Source organism: Dromiciops gliroides, chromosome 1 (genome assembly GCF_019393635.1).
Source record: "Dromiciops gliroides isolate mDroGli1 chromosome 1, mDroGli1.pri, whole genome shotgun sequence".
In the NCBI taxonomy this organism is placed as follows: domain Eukaryota; kingdom Metazoa; phylum Chordata; class Mammalia; order Microbiotheria; family Microbiotheriidae; genus Dromiciops; species Dromiciops gliroides.
In genome coordinates this window covers 535,324,711-535,342,094 of record NC_057861.1, presented here as the reverse complement: position 1 = coordinate 535,342,094, position 17,384 = coordinate 535,324,711, and the positions used below count along the sequence as shown (strand labels likewise).

The window sequence follows — 17,384 nt, the reverse complement described above, 5'->3', positions numbered from 1 at the left end:
TTCATTAATGGTCAAACTGAAGCTCACTGGCGTATCTTTCAACCCAAGGAAGGATGGCCCAAACTGTTCATTTCTAACAACATTCACCAACTGAAGCAAAGATTCTTAATGTGGGGTCAGTGAACTTAGGGGTTTTAAAAAATATTTTTTCATAACAATATTTCAATCTAAAGGGGGGCATATCCTACTTATTTACCTTTATACATTTAAAAACATTCTGAGAAGGGGCCATAGACTTCCCCCAACTGCCAAAATTGTCCAAGACACAAAAAGTTAAGAATCCCTGACCTGGAGAAAGTAACCCCACAAAGATCCATAAGCATAATCTGTAAAAGGGAAAGGGGGGGTGGTAATAGTAGCACTTACCTCCCCAGGATTGTTGGTAGGATCAAATGACATCATAATTGTAAAGCACTTAGCACAGTGCCTGGCATGCAGTAAGCACTATATAAATGTTAGTTGTTATTATTATTGCTGTTGTTGCTTCTGAACAAGGGAATTAGAGCAGGAAACCTGTTTTTGTAAATCCATCCCAAATGTAAGGAGAAGTAAGGCCCTGATGTCAGATTTTTTTCAGCATCTTAAATCCTATCAGAGATATTATAGAAAGAATATTCTAGAATATTGTATTATAGACTATTAGAAATATTCTATTATATTAAAATATTATGTTTATTATGTTATGTTATGTTGTGCTGTGCTATGTTATGTTATGTTATACTATGTTTATTATTATATTATGTTATATTTATTATATATTATATTATACTATATTTGGTATGGTATGGTATGGTATGGTATGGTATGGTATGGTATGGTATGGTATGGTATGGTATGGTATGGTATGGTATGGTATGGTATGGTATGGTATGGTATGGTATGGTATGGTATGGTTGGTATTAGATTACATTGTCCTATATTGTCCTGTATTGTCCTATCCTGTACCATATTATATTGTATTATATTATGTTATATATATATATAATATTAATTATATTGTATATACTATATTATATTGTATTATATTGTGGTATATATCATATTGTATTGTGTTGTATTATATTATGTATTGTATTATCTATATTATACTATACTATATTATGTTGTATATATCATATATTTTAATGTTATATTATATTGTATTATATTATATCATGTCATGTCATATCGTATTATATTATATTATGAATGGAAATAGAAGCATGAGTTGGACACTTAACTTATTTGGCTCCGATACTGGATGGTATCTCTATGATCCCCATAGTCTTTCATTTATTTAAAGAAAAATCAGGCTGATAATGTCTAACCCTCCCTGGTAAAATGAATATCCGTTTTTAGAAGAATAAATCCACATTGTGCTTTGAGCTCCTTAACAAAAGGCTTCTGTGTGGAGGCAGTTGTTATAACCATAAACATAGCACCAAATCCATGCAGGGTGACATAGGTAGGGGAAAAGATCTAGGATGCTTACAGGTTTTGCTGGTGAGAATTCCATCACCGTGTTCTTCCCTTGCACAATGGGGTTTGTCCGGACTGGAGACAGTGGCTGCACAGGGGCTGGGGAAGCAGGCTTGACTGCCGGCTGTGAAATGACTTTCTTCCCTATAGGTTCCTCACCGGAGTCTGAAGGAGGTCTCTTCACTCCAGCCATGCCCCCAACTGGTACAGAAAACACAAAGAACAGATGAGGGCCAGTAGAATCAGCCCCCAGTGGTGTCCCAAACCACTTCCATCACCAAGAGGCAATGGGGCTATAAACTGCTTTCTCCCCTTAAAGCAAAGATGTCAAACTCCCCATCTGCCTGAACTAAATTAAATGTAACTGGGAAATGCTTAACAAACAACTACATAATACAGCACAGATAATGCTCGTGTGGGGCTTCCTAAGTTAACATGTGGCCCAAAGGGATCAGTTTCTATTTGAGTTTGACACCACTGCCTTAAAGGACTTAAGGTAGACAGGGGCTTCCCCAGAGAAGGAGTCCATTGTTCCCCATATTTCTCCTATCTCTGAACATGTCAGGAAACACTGAAACAAACTTGAGGGCCATCCTTCAGACTCCCCTCACCCCAGCCATCCTCTGATCCAACCATCTGCCCATCCACACACCCCATCACATTAGATCCACAGGCACAGATGTCATAGGTAAGATTCTTAGAGGCAGTGATGAGTCCTAGGTTCAAATCCTGGCTCTGACCCTTATTAGCTATATCAGCATGGGCAAATCGCTTCTTCTCTCTTGGCCTCATTTCTCTGTAAAAATGAACAGGCCGAAGGGGCAGCTAGGTGGCACAGTTGGATAAAGCACTGGCCTTGGATTCAGGAGGACCTGAGTTCAAATCCAGCCTCAGATACTTAACACTAGCTGTGTGACCCTGGTCAAGTCACTTAACCCCAATTGCCTCACCCCCCCAAAAAAAAAATTAACAGGGTGGACTTCATGATGTGTAAGACCCCTTCCTAATCCAATGTCAATTATTATTATTATTTTGTTATTGTTCAGTCATTTCAGTCCTGTCTGACTTGTCATGAGCCCACTTCGGGTTTTCTTGGCTATGATGCTGGAATGGTTGCCATTTCTTCCTCCAGTTCATTTTGCAGATGAGTGAACTGAGACAAACAGGGTAAAGTGACTTGTTGAGGGTCACATAGCTAAGTGTCTGAGGCCAGATTTGAACTCACAGAGATCCTGACTCCAGGCCCGGCACTCTATCCATTACCCCACCTAGCTGTCTTTATTATTAATTGTTATTATTATTACTAATAGTAATTAACACTTTAAGATTTACAAGATGCTTTCTATATGTCCTCACAACAACCCTTTGACAGATAAGAAAACTGAGGTTGAGAAAGATCAAGTGACTTTTCCCAGGGCAAGACAGCTAGTAAGTGTCTGAGTCCGGATCTAAACTCAGGTCTCCCTGACTCCAAGGTCAGCACTGTATCCACTATGCCACCCACCTGCTTTAATAGACCAACATGCAGTACTAATGCTCAAACAAAACACAAAACACTCCCACTAAAAGGGGTGATCAGACTGTGATTCTTTAATCATACCTCTCCCTGCTCAATTCAATTCACAGGAATAAGAATATACTGAGCACTTAGCATGTGCCCAGCACTGTGCAAGGTACTAAGGAATGGGGTACTAGGTAACAAGGAAGTGCCAAATGTCAGGTGCAGATAATAAATTCAGAGGTAGAATAACCAAGCTAGAGTGAGAGGACCCATGTTCCAGACCAACCTCTGACACTGATCATTCTTATGATCGAGGGCAAGTCACTTAGCCTCTGAGCTCCCTCATCTGTAAGTATATTACCACACCCATGCCATATGGTTATGGAAGGGAAAACACTTGTAAAATTATAAATTGGTACAGAAATGTGAGATATTTGGTGCTAGTCTAGTTCAGAGAAAAGAGAGTTTGTTATGGGCTAGAACAATCATAGAAAGCTTCCTGAAATAGATGGAATTTTAACTGGACCTTGAAGGGCAGGTTCAATTTGAAAAGGAAAAGGGAAAAGGTTAAAGAGAATAGGAAGCTCAAGTATAAGGTCATCTAGGCAGCACAGTAGATAGAATGTCAGGGTTGGAGTCAGGAGACGCATCTTCCTGAGTTCAAATCTGGCCTCAGACACTTTAGCTATATCAGCATGGGCAAATCGCTTCTTCTCTCTTGTGTGTGACCCTGGGCAAGTCACTTAACCCTGTTTGTCTATAAAATGAGCTGGAGAAGGAATGGTAAAATACTCCAGTATGTCTGCCAAGAAAACCCTAAATGGGATCATGAAGTATCAGACGTAACTGAACAAAGATCAACTGTATTTTCCTAGGTTTTAGAACACCCTACAGTCTTCTTCCATTAGTGCTGGGAATAAGAATTTATTAAAAGCCTGTTACATACAGGGCAGCTAGGTGGGGCAGTGGAGAGAGTGCCAAGCCTAGAGTCAGGAGGACCCAAGTTCAAATCTGGCCTCAGACACTTACTAGCTGTGTGACCTTGGACTAGTCGCTTAACCCTGTTTGCTCCAGTTTCCTTATCTGTAAAATGAGCTGGAGAAGGAAATGGCAAACCAAGAAAACCCCAAATGAGGTCACAAAGAGTCAGACACAACTGAAACACCTGAACAATAAGAAATGTGCTGGGCACCGTGCTAAGGGCTTTACAAATATCTAGCTTATGAATTATCCCATATGATTATTGGACATTAGCCAATTCCTAGATATTAGCTGAAGCTATTAGCAGGTCTCCATGGTCATAAATACCCTGAAGCAGTTTGGGATCCCTCCAGTGCAAAACTGGCAGAGCTGATTGAGGAAATCCAGAACGTTATCCCATCAAAGACCTACTGGATGCATGGGGGCTAAGCGGTGGCCCATTGATCTACCATCAAAGGGTCTGGATGAATAAATCCAGAGGAAGACTCATAGAGAAGTGAAAAAATGAGGGAGGAGAGAAAAGAGTGATGGGAAGAAGAGGGAGGAAGACCAGAAGCCAGGGACAGAAGAGCAAGATAGGTATTCAGGAGCTGAATCAACATTCAGGATGGTAAAAGAACTTAAGAGGTCACATATCCCAGCCCATTTTCCAGGATCCTGGAGGTAAAGTAACATAAATGGTAAACATTAGACCCAGGTAATATAGGAATAGGCACAACACCTGTGATTCCACCAATGCCCTTTCCACTACACCGTGTTGCTTCTCACAAACACATTTCCTTGGGGAATAGGGAAATCCCACTGTGTCGATGGAGCTCAGCCAGCACCGAGGATTCACAGTGAATTGAAAGTCCCTTTAGTCGGAACCAAAGAATCAAATCTAACTCTGCCCCCACCCCTCCCACAAACCCCCAAAGGCTCAGCCTCAAGTTCTCAAGACAACTCTTGGTGGTCTGGGAACCTAGGAAACCTAGGAACCTAGGTGATCAGGCCCTTGGATATCACAGAGGATCTTAAAGGGCATAGATTTAGAGTTCAGAGGGACCACAGAGGCCACTGAATTCCAACCCACTCCCTCCCATTGTTTTACAGATAAGGAAACTGAGGACCAGAAAAGTTAAGTGACTTTCCCAGGGTTGCACAACTAGTAAGGGTCTGAGGTGGGAAATGAACTCAAGTCTTCCCTGACTCCCAATTCCAGCGTCCTATCTAATAACACCCCTGCCCATCATTAAAGGGCCAGAGGACAGGAGACTTAGATCCTAGATTGTACAGAACTGTGTACAGAGAGTGAGCCTTCAGTCTACATCCCCACAACAGTGAAAATACACAACGGGTCATGAAGGTTCCCAAAGAGGGGGATTTTTCTACTTAACAACAATAAAGAAAAATAGATTCCCTCAGGGCTGGAGGAGTGGGGGTGGGGGTGGAGGAAAGAAAATAGAATAAAAGAAAATGAAGGGAGGAGGGAACACAGAGGTTGGCACAATTCCCAGAGTCACTATGAGTTTTGAACGGGAATTTCTAAACCTCAGATTAGGAATGTGGCAAGGGGAGGCGGGGAGGGAGCTGTTCATAAAAGGCTGAGCCCAGCAGAGCTGGAGAGGAAATCACGGGTGAGCGGAGCACAATAGTGGATGAAATAGAATCTTTGGGAGAGGTCATGCTACTTGGGCAGAGGGGGTCCTGAGGACTCCCATCTGCCTTGTTCTGAGAGCAGAGCCCCTTCTGCCAAGCACCCCTTACACACCATATTTAGAACAGGCACCACCCCGGTTTATACTAGATCTCCCTCTTGAAAAGCAAAGGAGCTAGCAAGAAGGCCTTGTGGCTAGGTGGTGCAGTGGATAGAGAACTGGCCTTGAAGTTGGGAGGACCTGAGTTCAAATCTCACCTCAGACACTTACTATCTGTGTGAGCCTGGGCAAGTCAATTAACCCCAATTGCCGTAAACGTCCGGGGCCATCTCCAGTCATCCTGATGTATAACTTGCCACTGAATCCTGATGGCTCTAGAGGAGAGAGTGAGGTTGGTGACCTTATACAGTTCTTCTCATTTAAATCTTTTTTTTTTTTTTAGGGCAACGAGGGTTAAGTGACTTGCCCGGGGTCACACAGCTAGTTAAGTGTCAAGGATTTGAACTCAGGTCCTCCTGAATCCAAGGCCAGTGCTTTATGCACTGAGTCACCTAGCAGCCCCCTTCTCATTTAAATCTAATTCAGTGCGTCATGATATCACCCCAATGTCATGGTCCTCTTCAGGAACAAAGGACAAACTTGAAGGACTTGTATCAGAAGTCTCCAAAGCAGATTTTCAGTGTCCCCAGTATAGCCATAGGGTTTATTAGCATAATAATCATAACCAAAAAAAAAATGTGAATAGTTCTTTAAGGTTTGCAAAGGGCTTTTACATATATTTTATGACTTAATCTTTACAGAAAACCTATCAATTAAATGCTATCATTACCCCTATTTTACAGATAAGGAAACTAAGGCTGAGATAGGTTAAGTGACCTATATGTAACATGGTCACAGAACTAATAAATATCTGAGTCAGAATTTGAACTCAGATCTTCCTGACTCCAAGTCCAGCACTCTCCCCACTATATCGCCTAGCTACTTGAGTATGGGAGCTGTTGTATGGGATATATGCATTCCTCTCAGTAAGAGAGAGGGATGGCAGGATTATATGAGACAATAATTGTAAAGCACTTAGCACCATGCCCACCCAGCATATAGAGAGTGTTATATAAATGTTAGCTATTATTATTGCTATTATTATTATTAGCTCGTGAAACTGAGGCAGACAGGGCTTGGGTGGCTTGACCACGGTCATGAAGCTGGTGGGAGTCTGGGGTGAGATTTGAACTTAGCTCTTCCTGGCTCCAGTTCCAGATCACTGAAGAATGGCTTGGACTTCATCTGCTTAGCCCCAGAGAGCAGAACTACAACTGATGTTGGAAGTTCCCCACTACCTGAAAAAGTAATTGAGCTTCCTCATACAATAGAAAGCCCCCTAACCCTGGAAGTATAAAGGCTGTCCATTAGATTGTGAGTTCCTTAAGGACAGGGCCTAGCTTTACTTTTGCTTGTATTTGTATCTCTGGTGCTTAGCACAGTGTATGGTACATAGTAAATGCTTAATAAATGTGTGTTGCTGGCATGATCAAGGAAGCTGGTTTCAATCTGAACCCAGGGGGCAGGGCAGCTAGGTGGCTCAGTGGATAGAGCACAGGCCCTGGATTCAGAAGGTCATGAGTTCAAATCCGGCCTCAGACACTTAACACTTACTAGCTGTGTGACCCTGGGCAAGTCACTTAACCCCAATTGCCTTACCAAAAAACAAACAAACAACAACAACAAAAAAAAAAAAACAATCTGAACCCAGGCTCATACCCCTATACTAGAGTTATTGAAAGGTAGCAAATAGATATACTCCTAACCCAGTTAGAATTAACTGGCGTTAATTAGGTGGCGCCATAGTGCATAGAGCTCTGGGCCTAGAATCCGTAAGACTCATGTTGCTGAGTTCAAATCTGGCCTCAGAAACTTCCTAGCTTTGTGACCCTGGGCAAATCACTTAACCCTGTCTGCCTCAGTTCCTCATCTGGAAAATGAGCTGGAGAAGGAAATGGCAAACCACTGCAGTATCTCTGTCAAGATGGGGTCACAAAGAGTAAGAAACAACTGAAATGACTGAACAACAACATGTAACCTAGTACCCCCTCTCAGAGACTGAAGGAAATATCATGTAGCCTCAGTCTTGGACCCTGAATTTCCCTTTCATCAGCTAGGCTGTTGGAGGTACCAGCATAAGCCTCTTCCTTCTTTCCACAGAGGTCAGCCAGATCCCAAATCCCATCTATTCACGCTTTCCACAAGGCATGTTGTTATATAGCCAAGAGACGATCTCCTACTAAGTCCCCTGTAAGTCTGCATCTTATGCACACAAAGCAGGTTGGGAAGCACGGTTGAGGTGAGGGAGAGGTGCTGAATTAAAAAAACTCAAACAGCTTCCTCCTTAGGGTTTCTCCCAAAGCAAGAAAAAGAGCAGCCCTGTCCAAGGGCTGTGAGAAGGGTAGTGAGGAAGAAGGTAAGAGGGGACTGACTACTCACTGGGTGACCGGCCGTGGAAATAATTGTAATACTGGGAGACGTAAGTGAGAATGCTCAATCGATCTGGCACCTTGAGAGCCACCATATCTTCTGCCTCCAACAGGGCCGGTATCCCCAGCTGCTCCTCAGCCACCTGGAATGCCTATAACAGATGGGAAGGAGGACAAAGGCATAAGACACCTATTAGATGAGACAGGCAATCGCCCCTGGGGCACTTCATGAAGCCAATGGCTAAAGTTGGGCAAGAGAATAGGAAATGTTACCATCTCTGCCTTACTCTCTCCTCTCTAGCTACTCTCGCTCCCAAAGCTTATAACCTTCCAGCACCAATGAGCTATGATTTGATTTTTTTGTTGTTTGTTTGGGGGGTTTAGGATATTTTGGGGGTTTTTTGGTGGGGCAATGAGTATTAAGTGACTTGCCCAGGGCCATACAGCTAGTAAGTGTCAAGTGTCTGAGGCTGGATTTGTCCTCCTGAATCCGGGGCCGGTGTTTATCCACTGCACCACCTAGCTGCCCCCCCCCTATGATTTTCTACATAAGCTTTCCCCGATTGCCTCAGCCCACCATGATCTTTTCTCCAAAAATTTACAGGACTTAATGTCCATAACACATCCATGATACATGATTTTGTATTGTCCCCGGGAAAGTTTTCTCATTTGGGAATGGCCTCGATCGTTGAAATCACAGGTCCAGTCCCCATCACTATTTTCATAACACCTGACAATGAAAGGCATCAGCACCTTGAATGTGGGAGGGTAAATTTCTAAATAATTCCAAACAGATGGGAAAGAGGACGAGGACAAGAAGAGCTGTTGATATTATGTAGCACTGATCTTGATCCTAGGGACAACGGAACCTGGGTGTTTTAGGCACTTTGGGTCTAATGCTTGGATAATCTGGATGGGAAAGAAAGTGAAGGGTAGAAATTGGAGAATAATCTCCCCAAAGGTCCCTTGATTTTTTTTTTTTTTTGGCTCTTTCAGTGATTTTACAAACACAGATCAATGTCCTAACAGCTCTTTTTTTTGGCACTGTGCTAAAGACACATTCTTTCTCAACAGGAATCCTTATATGGTCAGTAATTGCCCTGAATAGCTTCTCTGAAAGAGGGAGATGCATGCTCCCAATAACCCCAAGAGAGCCTTCTCACTCACAAAGCAACCATGTCAAACAGTGCCGTACAACAAAGATGGCCCAAAGCCTCTTCTGTTCCCACCCTTCCTCCCTCCCCAATCCCACTCTATGCTCCCCCCTCCCCTTTCTGGAACTACCCAATGCATACAGAGAATGAATTATGTTCTTATAACTGGAGTGATGGGAGGGAGACAGATGAGAAGGCACCGGGGTGTGTGAGAAGGGAACAGAGGCAGGAGGAAGGATAGGACAGGCTGGGAGACACAGATGCCTTCATTCACCAGACTGACTACTTACTTAGTTGACTTCAAAGGCAAGACATGTCAGCCAAGTCAACTCAGTAGGGAGAACCAAGTGGGTCATTCCCCAGGTGTATGTGTGTCTCTCTCTGTCTCTGTCTCTGTGTGTCTTTCTCTCTCTTTCTCTCTGTGTCTGTCTGTCTCTCTGTCTATCTCTCTTTGTCTCTTGTCTCTCTCTTGGTCTCTCTGTCTCGCTTCTCTCTCTCTCTCTCTCTCTCTCTCTCTCTCTCTCTCTCTCTGTGTCTTTCTATTTCTCTCTCTGTCTGTCTGTCTGTCTCTGTCCCTGGGTCTCTCAGTCTCGCTTCTCTCTCTCTGTCTCGCCTCTCTCTCTCTCTGTCTCGCCCCTCTCTCTCTCTCTCTCTCTCTCTCTCTCTCTCTCTCTCTCTCTCTCTCTCTCTCTCCTCTCTCTTCTCTCTCTTTGAAAGCAAAGACTGTCTTTCCTTTTGCTTGGATTTGTATCTCTAGAGCTTAGCACAATGCCTGGCACACAGTAAGCACTTAATAAATGTTTATTGCCCCCATGATCAGGGAAGCAGGTTTCATTCTGAACCCAGACTCATAGCCCTACACTAGAGTTGTTGAAGCTCTCTCTCCCCACCCACCCTCATCATTGCTAACCATATACCTTCCAATCCCTGTACTCCTTCCTGCAACTATCAGGCCCCAGTATTCCAACTAGAGCTGATCTGTCCAGTAGGAAAGAAAGGAAATTTCCAGACTTGACCCATAGGGCTGGTGTTGCCTAGGACTCAGGCTGGGGAGAGACTGGATAAGCAATCACAGACCCGGGTAAGGCATAAGGCCGAGTACAGAGAAGAGCAAGAGATTACATAAGAAGGTAAAGAGAATAAGGATGAAAAAATGGAGCCTGAGTATGATCTTCTCTCTTCCTATCCCAAGAACAACGACAAAACAGCCCCAGAGTCCTGAGGAGCCAAGCTGATCCAGCAAGCGTTATTTACTTTTTGGGTTGGTTTTTTGTTTTGTTTTGTTTTGGTGAGGCAATTGGGGTTAAGTGACTTGCCCAGGGTCACACAGCTATTGAGTGTCAAGTGTCTGAGGCCAGATTTGAACTCAGGTCCTCCTGAATCCAGGGCTGGTGCTCTATCCACTTCACCACCTAGCTGCCCCAAGCGTTATTTATTAAAGGCTGGGCTTTGTTTACCTTTCTCTCCTGCCTCTACTTTCCAGTCCTTGTCCACCTCCCCTAATCCCCTGTCCTCATTCCCTGATGTCACCCAATTTCTGCCCTGCGCCTCTCTCCCCTGCCTAACCTCCTCTCCCACGTTCTCCCCCCTTTCCCCAGTTCCCCACATTCTCCATAATCCTGTTGGGTGCCTCAGACTCTGATGTCCAAGCCCTAAGTTCACTTGCCTTCCTTATCCATAAATACAGTGAGGAAGGAAGAAGAAGAGGATATGTAACCAAAAGCAAGAAGAAAACCGCAGCAGGGGATGGGGAGGGAGATGGGGAAAGACCCCTGCAAGAGAAAAAAAGCCTGAGTCAAACTCCTTTTCTAGCTCCCCCTGCACACTATTAATTACAAGCATTCACATAAGACAGTGGAAACAGGATAAACATAATGAAGAGAGTTGAGTTTGGGGTTAGGGATCCTAAACTGAAATCTCAGTTCCCCATTTATTACCAGCATAACCTTGGGCAAGTCACTGGGAGTCTCTGGGCCTGTTTTCTCATCTACAAAGTGATCTATGAGTCTATAATCTATATGCACACATGATCCTTTGATTGTTTTCTAGAAAGCACCATTGACCAGAGTCTCTGGTAGAAGATTCTTAGAACTTGGGGGGAAATGGAAATATATTTTTAAAAATAAAAAAGGGAGTCAGCCAGTTGATAAAGGTGAGGGAAGGTAGGGGGTGTCATTGATCTCTGAAAGGAATAAAGGTTAGGGAGATGGGTCCGTGTCCCAGGCCTGCTCTGGCTATGGGTCAGCTCAGGCCAGATCGGTCCTGGAGAGTGGAGCAGCTGAAGCCCATCAAAGCAGACACTGGCCCTCTCTGGAGTCGGCCCACGCTCCCAGCAGATGGGTGGTCTGAGCTTCTGCGGCAGCTCGGGCCAGAGGAGAGGCTGCTCCCAAGGGAACCCATTCCTTTCTCCCACCTGCTTCCCCTGATTCAACCCAGCACCACCTCACCGGAACCCTCCCCACCCTCAGGAACTCCAGGGGAACTGGAAAGTCTGCTGGCATCTAAACAGAGGAAAACAGGCTAAGAGAAACAAGGGGCAAAAAAGATGAACAATCCAAGCAGTCTTGGACGTGAGGCTCGGGTGAGAGTGTTTCTCTTCTGATAGACAGAGCAGTAAAGATTTTTTTTCAGGCACTTTTAGGCAGGAACTCTGACTCTGACCTCCCTTGTTAGTTTAGAAGCAGCCTCAGTTTGCTTATCTGCAAAATGGCAGCAATTCCCTGTGGGATGGCAAAGTCTCTCAGAAGTCTCCTAAAAAAAAGTGAGGTGGTTTACAAAACCAGGTGTGACCAGTATATTATAGACACTGATTCATAACTTCCTTAATGACATAAAGGACTAGTGGGGGAACTGGAGTTGGAAGGGAAGCCAAGAGGAAGATATCAGGCTCCAAGATTCATTCTGACCTCAGCTATGCAGAACCAAAGCCTGAGAGATGCCACTTCTCCCACCATTGATAGTACCTCACGGGGACAGAGCCAGGGGCACTGAGAGCAAGAGAGAGGAATACGTGGAGATGCAGGAATATAGCACTTACCAGCTTGTTATTTTCATAAATATTTTCTTTTCGGAGCCTGCTGAAGTCTCTGAAAGAGAAAAACAACATGAGGTAAAGTCCCGACTAGTTTGGCATAGCTTTCTCCAAGAAGCTTCAGGCTCCCCCTTCTATTCTGCTGCAAACATTGCCCACTACCCCTCAGATAGAGAGTCCTAAAAGGGGAGAGGGGACAGATAAGAAAACAAGGCCAGGGGCAGCTAGATGGTGCAGTGGATAGAGCACTGGCCCTGGAGTCAGGAGTACCTGAGTTCAAATCCAGCCTCAGACACTTAACACTAGCTGTGTGACCCTGGGCAAGTCACTTAATCCCAATTGCCTCACTAAAACAAAACAAAACAAAAAACAAAAAAAGAAAACAAGGCCAGAGCAGCCTTGTTTGCCCACGTAAGGATAAGAGAGTTGAAAAAAATAATAATCGTGGCAATCTTTGACATATACAAAGAACTTTATGGTTTTAGAGGGTCTATAACCCCACACTGATCCTCGCCACAAACTGTGCCCATGAGAAACTAAACTTCAGACCCATTCAAGGTCACTCAACTAAGAAGTAGAACTGGGACTAGAACCCGGGTCTTCTAACATGCAGTGGGTCCGACACATGAGGCTGCCTCCCAAACAGGCATGGTCACTGACTTTCCCCCCATCTTCCCTCTTTAGCACAAACCCAAGTCACCTCAAAGTTATGGGCCCCAGAGGGAGCTTCATAATTAACCCAGCCCAAAGACATCCCCCAAAAGAGAAAAAGACCTATTTGTACAAAAATATTTCTAGCAGCTTTTTGTGGTGGCTAAGAATTGGAAATCAAAGGAATGCCTATCAATTGGGAAATGGCTAAACAAGTTGTGGTATATGATGGTGATGGAATATTATTGTGCTCTAAGAAACACAACATGTGGTAAAGTCAAGCAGGATGATTTCAGAAAGGCCTGGAAAGACTTGTATGAACAGATGTAAAGTGAAGCGAAGTGAGCAGAACCAAGAGAACTTTGTGCACAGAGACAGCAATATTGTTTGATGAAGAACTGTGAATGACTTGACTATTTTCAATAATATGATGCTCCAAGACAATCCCAAAGGACTAAAGGTGAAGCATACTATCCATCTCCAAAGAAAGAACTGATGTGGATGGAACAGACAGAAGCATGCTATTTTTCCCTTTCATTTATTTTCTTTTATTCAAGTTTTCTTGCACAAAATGACTACTATGGTAATGGGTTACGTAATTGCACATGTATAACCTATATCTGATTACTTACCACCTCAGGGAGTGGGGAGGCTGTGACAACACGCATAGGAACACCTCTGAGTGTTGTTGTTGTTCAGTCATTTCAGTTGTGTTCAACTCTTTGTGACCCCATTTGGGGGATTTTCTTGGCAAAGATATAGGAGTGGTTTGCTATTTCCTCCTCCAGCTTATTTTACAGATGAGCAAACTGAGGCAGATAGGGTTAAGTGATTTGCCCAGGGTCACACAGCTGGATTTGAACTCAGAAAGAAGACTCCAGGCCCAACTGTCCCCGCAAGTGCTTGCTGTTATTAATTATTATTATTACTATCACTATCATTACAGTGGAGGAAACCAAAGCCTGGACAGGTTAAGTATCTCACCCAAGGTCAAAGGCAGTAAACTTCAGAGTCAGGATTCAAACTCACTATCTAAGACACTCAAAATAACTCCACAATATTGGATCAAAGGGTGAAAGATCAACTCCCATTCACTTTGATTCCCCCACTGCACACACCAGCTCCCTGAGTCAGCATGGAACGGAGATGGAATGCTGGCTTTGAACTCAAGGATACCTGGTTTTAAATCCTGCTTCAGATTCACTAGCTACCTAGCCCTGGGTAAGTCACTTACCTCTTTGCCTCAGTGTTTGACTTGATAGCATCTAAGGTCCCCGACACCTCTAAATCTATGATGCTATAATCTCTCACTTCCCTGGAGACAATCAGCCTTGTCCATACTGGGCTGGCCACAGAGTCCGAATTGCAAAGAGATCAGAGGAGGGGCAGCTATGTGGTGTAGTGGATAGAGCACCGGCCTTGGAGTCAGGAGTACCTGAGTTCAAATCCAGCCTCAGACACTTAACACTTACTAGCTGTGTGACCCTGGGCAAGTCACTTAACCCCAATTGCCTCACTAAAAATAAAAAAAGAGATCAGAGGAGTATTGCCTAGCAGCTGAAGCCTGGGGACAGAAGCTAGGAATGCTGGATTCTGCTCCCCAGTTATCCAGCTAACCTGGGGTCAGGTAGATACTTTTCTTTTTCTTTTTTTTTTTTGTGAAGCAATTGGGGTTAAGTGACTTTCCCAGGATCACACAGGTAGATACTTAACCCCAGGCTGATCAACCAAAGAGAAACCAGAATTTCCAGGGTCATCGAAAAAGGTTGATATTTTTTTCTTTTCAAGATGTTAATAACTCATTCTTCCATTATAACAAATAAAATTGGCAAGTTTTTATTTCAGATGGGAATTTCCCTGTGGGCCAATATCCTTGCAAAGGACACAGCATTACTTCTCATCACAGTACCAATACAACATAGAAAGGCTTCCCAGTCCCCACCCCCAACCTTCCCCGCCCAACTGAGGTCCTGAAGGTCCCAATCTGGGCCACTCCAGAGTAAACCTGTCTATGTCTCATTCCACACTTAACCCCCTCCAGAGGACATTAGAGGCATGATGGTATTGGCTTCCTGGGCTGCCAGCAGCCCCACCCTCCTAAGTGGGTTGGAGGGGCAGAGGGCAAAGCAGCAGGGCATCCTTGGGAGTAGTAAATGTTAAGCAGTCAATAAAGAACCTTGTGATGCCAGCAACTTACCATGGGAGGAGGGAGATGAAACTAGGAGAAGACCAGGTTTGCACTCAGGTCTTCCTGACTCCAGACCCAGCACTCTATCCATTAAGCCATAAATAGGTTGATTGATTAGTTCAGGGCAGGGCCAGGCCAAGACAGCAAAGAATAGAGTTTACTTTTTTTTTTTTTTTTTTGCGCGGGGCAATGGGGGTTAAGTGACTTGCCCAGGGTCACACAGCTTGTAAGTGTCAAGTGTTTGAGGCCGGATTTGAACTCAGGTACTCCTGAATCCAGGGCCGTTGCTTTATCCACTGCACCACCTAGCTGTCCCGGAGTTTACATTTTAAATAAAATAAAACTTTATTTTAAAATATGAAAAAATCCCATTCTTTTTTTTTTTTGGGGGGGGGGGTAGGTGGGGCAATGAGGAGTAAGTGATTTGCCCAGGGTCACACAGCTAGTAAGTGTCAAGCGTCTGAAGCTGGATTTGAACTCAGGTCCTCCTGAATACAGGGCCAGTGCTTTATCCACTGCACCACCTAGCTGCCCCCAAAAGCCCATTCTTAATTCTCAGACCACATAAAAACAGGGGGTTGGGGCAGCTAGGTGGCGCAGTGGATAAAGCACTGGCCTTGGATTCAGGAGGACCTGAGTTCAAATCCAGACTCAGACGCTTGACACTTAACTAGCTGTGTGACCCTGGGCAAGTCACTTAACCCTCATTGCCCTGCAAAAACAAACAAACAACAATTAAAAAAAAAAAAACAGGGGGTCTTGGCCCTCACTTGTAGCCATTTTTCAAGCATATTGTGCTGTCTAATTAATAAAACACAACTGCATTTAAACGTGCTACTGAGTTTCTCATAGGGCTTTCGCCATACATTTTCACGATTAATGACAATTATACAACTCCTCTCACATGGATGTCCTCAAGGTTTTTTTTTATTTTAAAAGGGAGGAGGAGAGGGTGAAGTTGACATCCTCAAAAAGGTTCAGAGGCAGTGGACTAGACTCAATCAGCACATGCCCGTCCTGAGTTGGGAGCAAGGCTGGCCCATCCATACAGGCCTTCATTCTTATCCTCGGCTTTGGAGTAGGCCCACACCCCCGGCTTCTTAAATACCACCCCCCTCCCCAGGCTTTACTTAAACAATACAAAATCTTCAAAAAGCACCGAGCTCAAGGGGAACTTGGGTCTTAAATAAACATCTGATCCTCACCACACCCTCTGTGGAAACAAAATGACCCACAAATGGGTACAGGACTCCACCCATACTCCTCCTCCAAGGTTCACAGTCCTACAAAGAGCTCCCCTGCTTGGTCCAGGTGTTTCCTTTCCAAGGGTCTCCAGCTGCTTCTCCAACAATGAGAGATGGCAAGGCTGTGACTGCCCACCAGAAAGGGGAAGAAAGCCAGGAATGACCTCAGAGGTCATCGATTCCAGTGCCCTCTTTTTACAAATAAGGAAACTGAGACCTTAAGAGAGGTGAAATGATTTGCCCAAGGTCACACAGGTAACGAGTGTCAGAGGTGGGATTTGAACCCAGATCCTCTGACTTCTGAGGCAGCTAGGGGGTGCAATGGATAGAGCCTCAGGCCTGGAGTCAAAAACATATGTATGATTTCAATTCTGGCCTCAGACAATTACAAGCTGTATGACCCTGAGCAAGTCGCCTTATCCCATTTGCCTCAGTTTCCTCATCTGTAAAATGAGCTGGAGAGGGAAAATAGCAAACCACCCTAATCTTTGCCAAGAAAAGCCCAAATGGGTCACAAAGAATCAGACGGGACTGAACAGCAACAATAGTAGTAGAAAGAACATTTGTTTAGCCTCTCTGGGCCTCTGTTTTCCCATTTGTAAAATAAAGGGGTCAGGGAGCAGCTAGGTGGCGCAGTGGATAGAGCACTGACCCTGGATTCAGGAGTACCTGAGTTCAAATCCGGCCTCAGACACTTAACACTTCCTAGCTATGTGACCCTGGGCAAGTCACTTAACCCCAATTGCCTCACTAAAAAATAAATAAATAATAAATAATAAAGGGGTCAGATTGAATGATCTCTAAGGTCCCTTTTTGGTTTTATTTTGTTTTGTTTTGTTTTTTGGTGAGGCAATTGGGGTTAAGTGACTTGCCCAAGGTCACGCAGCTAGTAAGTGTCAATTATCTGAGGCAGGATTTGAACTCAGGTACTCCTGAATCCAGGGCCAGTACTCTATCCACTGTACCACCTAGCTGCCCCCCTTTCTGTTTTTAATCCAATGAATCCCATAAATATCCCATAAGGCTTTGCAAAGCTCTCTACTGCTTACCTGTGTGACCTCATACAGGACA

At 44.3% G+C, this 17,384-nt stretch overlaps 1 protein-coding gene across 4 annotated transcripts in view; it reads right to left on the bottom strand.

Moving 5' to 3' along the window:
* MICALL2 (MICAL like 2) overlaps positions 1-17,384 on the bottom strand; it is a 74,964-nt gene that overhangs the window by 33,630 nt on the left and 23,950 nt on the right. For 3 of the 4 annotated variants that reach the window (XM_043979436.1, XM_043979439.1, XM_043979437.1), the window contains 3 exons: positions 12,237-12,285; positions 8,056-8,197; positions 1,472-1,659 (listed from right to left, as the gene is read on the bottom strand). In XM_043979436.1, the coding sequence (XP_043835371.1) occupies positions 1,472-1,659; positions 8,056-8,197; positions 12,237-12,285 (379 nt within the window). Of the gene's footprint in view, positions 1-1,471; positions 1,660-8,055; positions 8,198-12,236; positions 12,286-17,362 lie in introns of all 4 variants that reach the window. The other variant, XM_043979438.1, reaches the window with a different exon arrangement.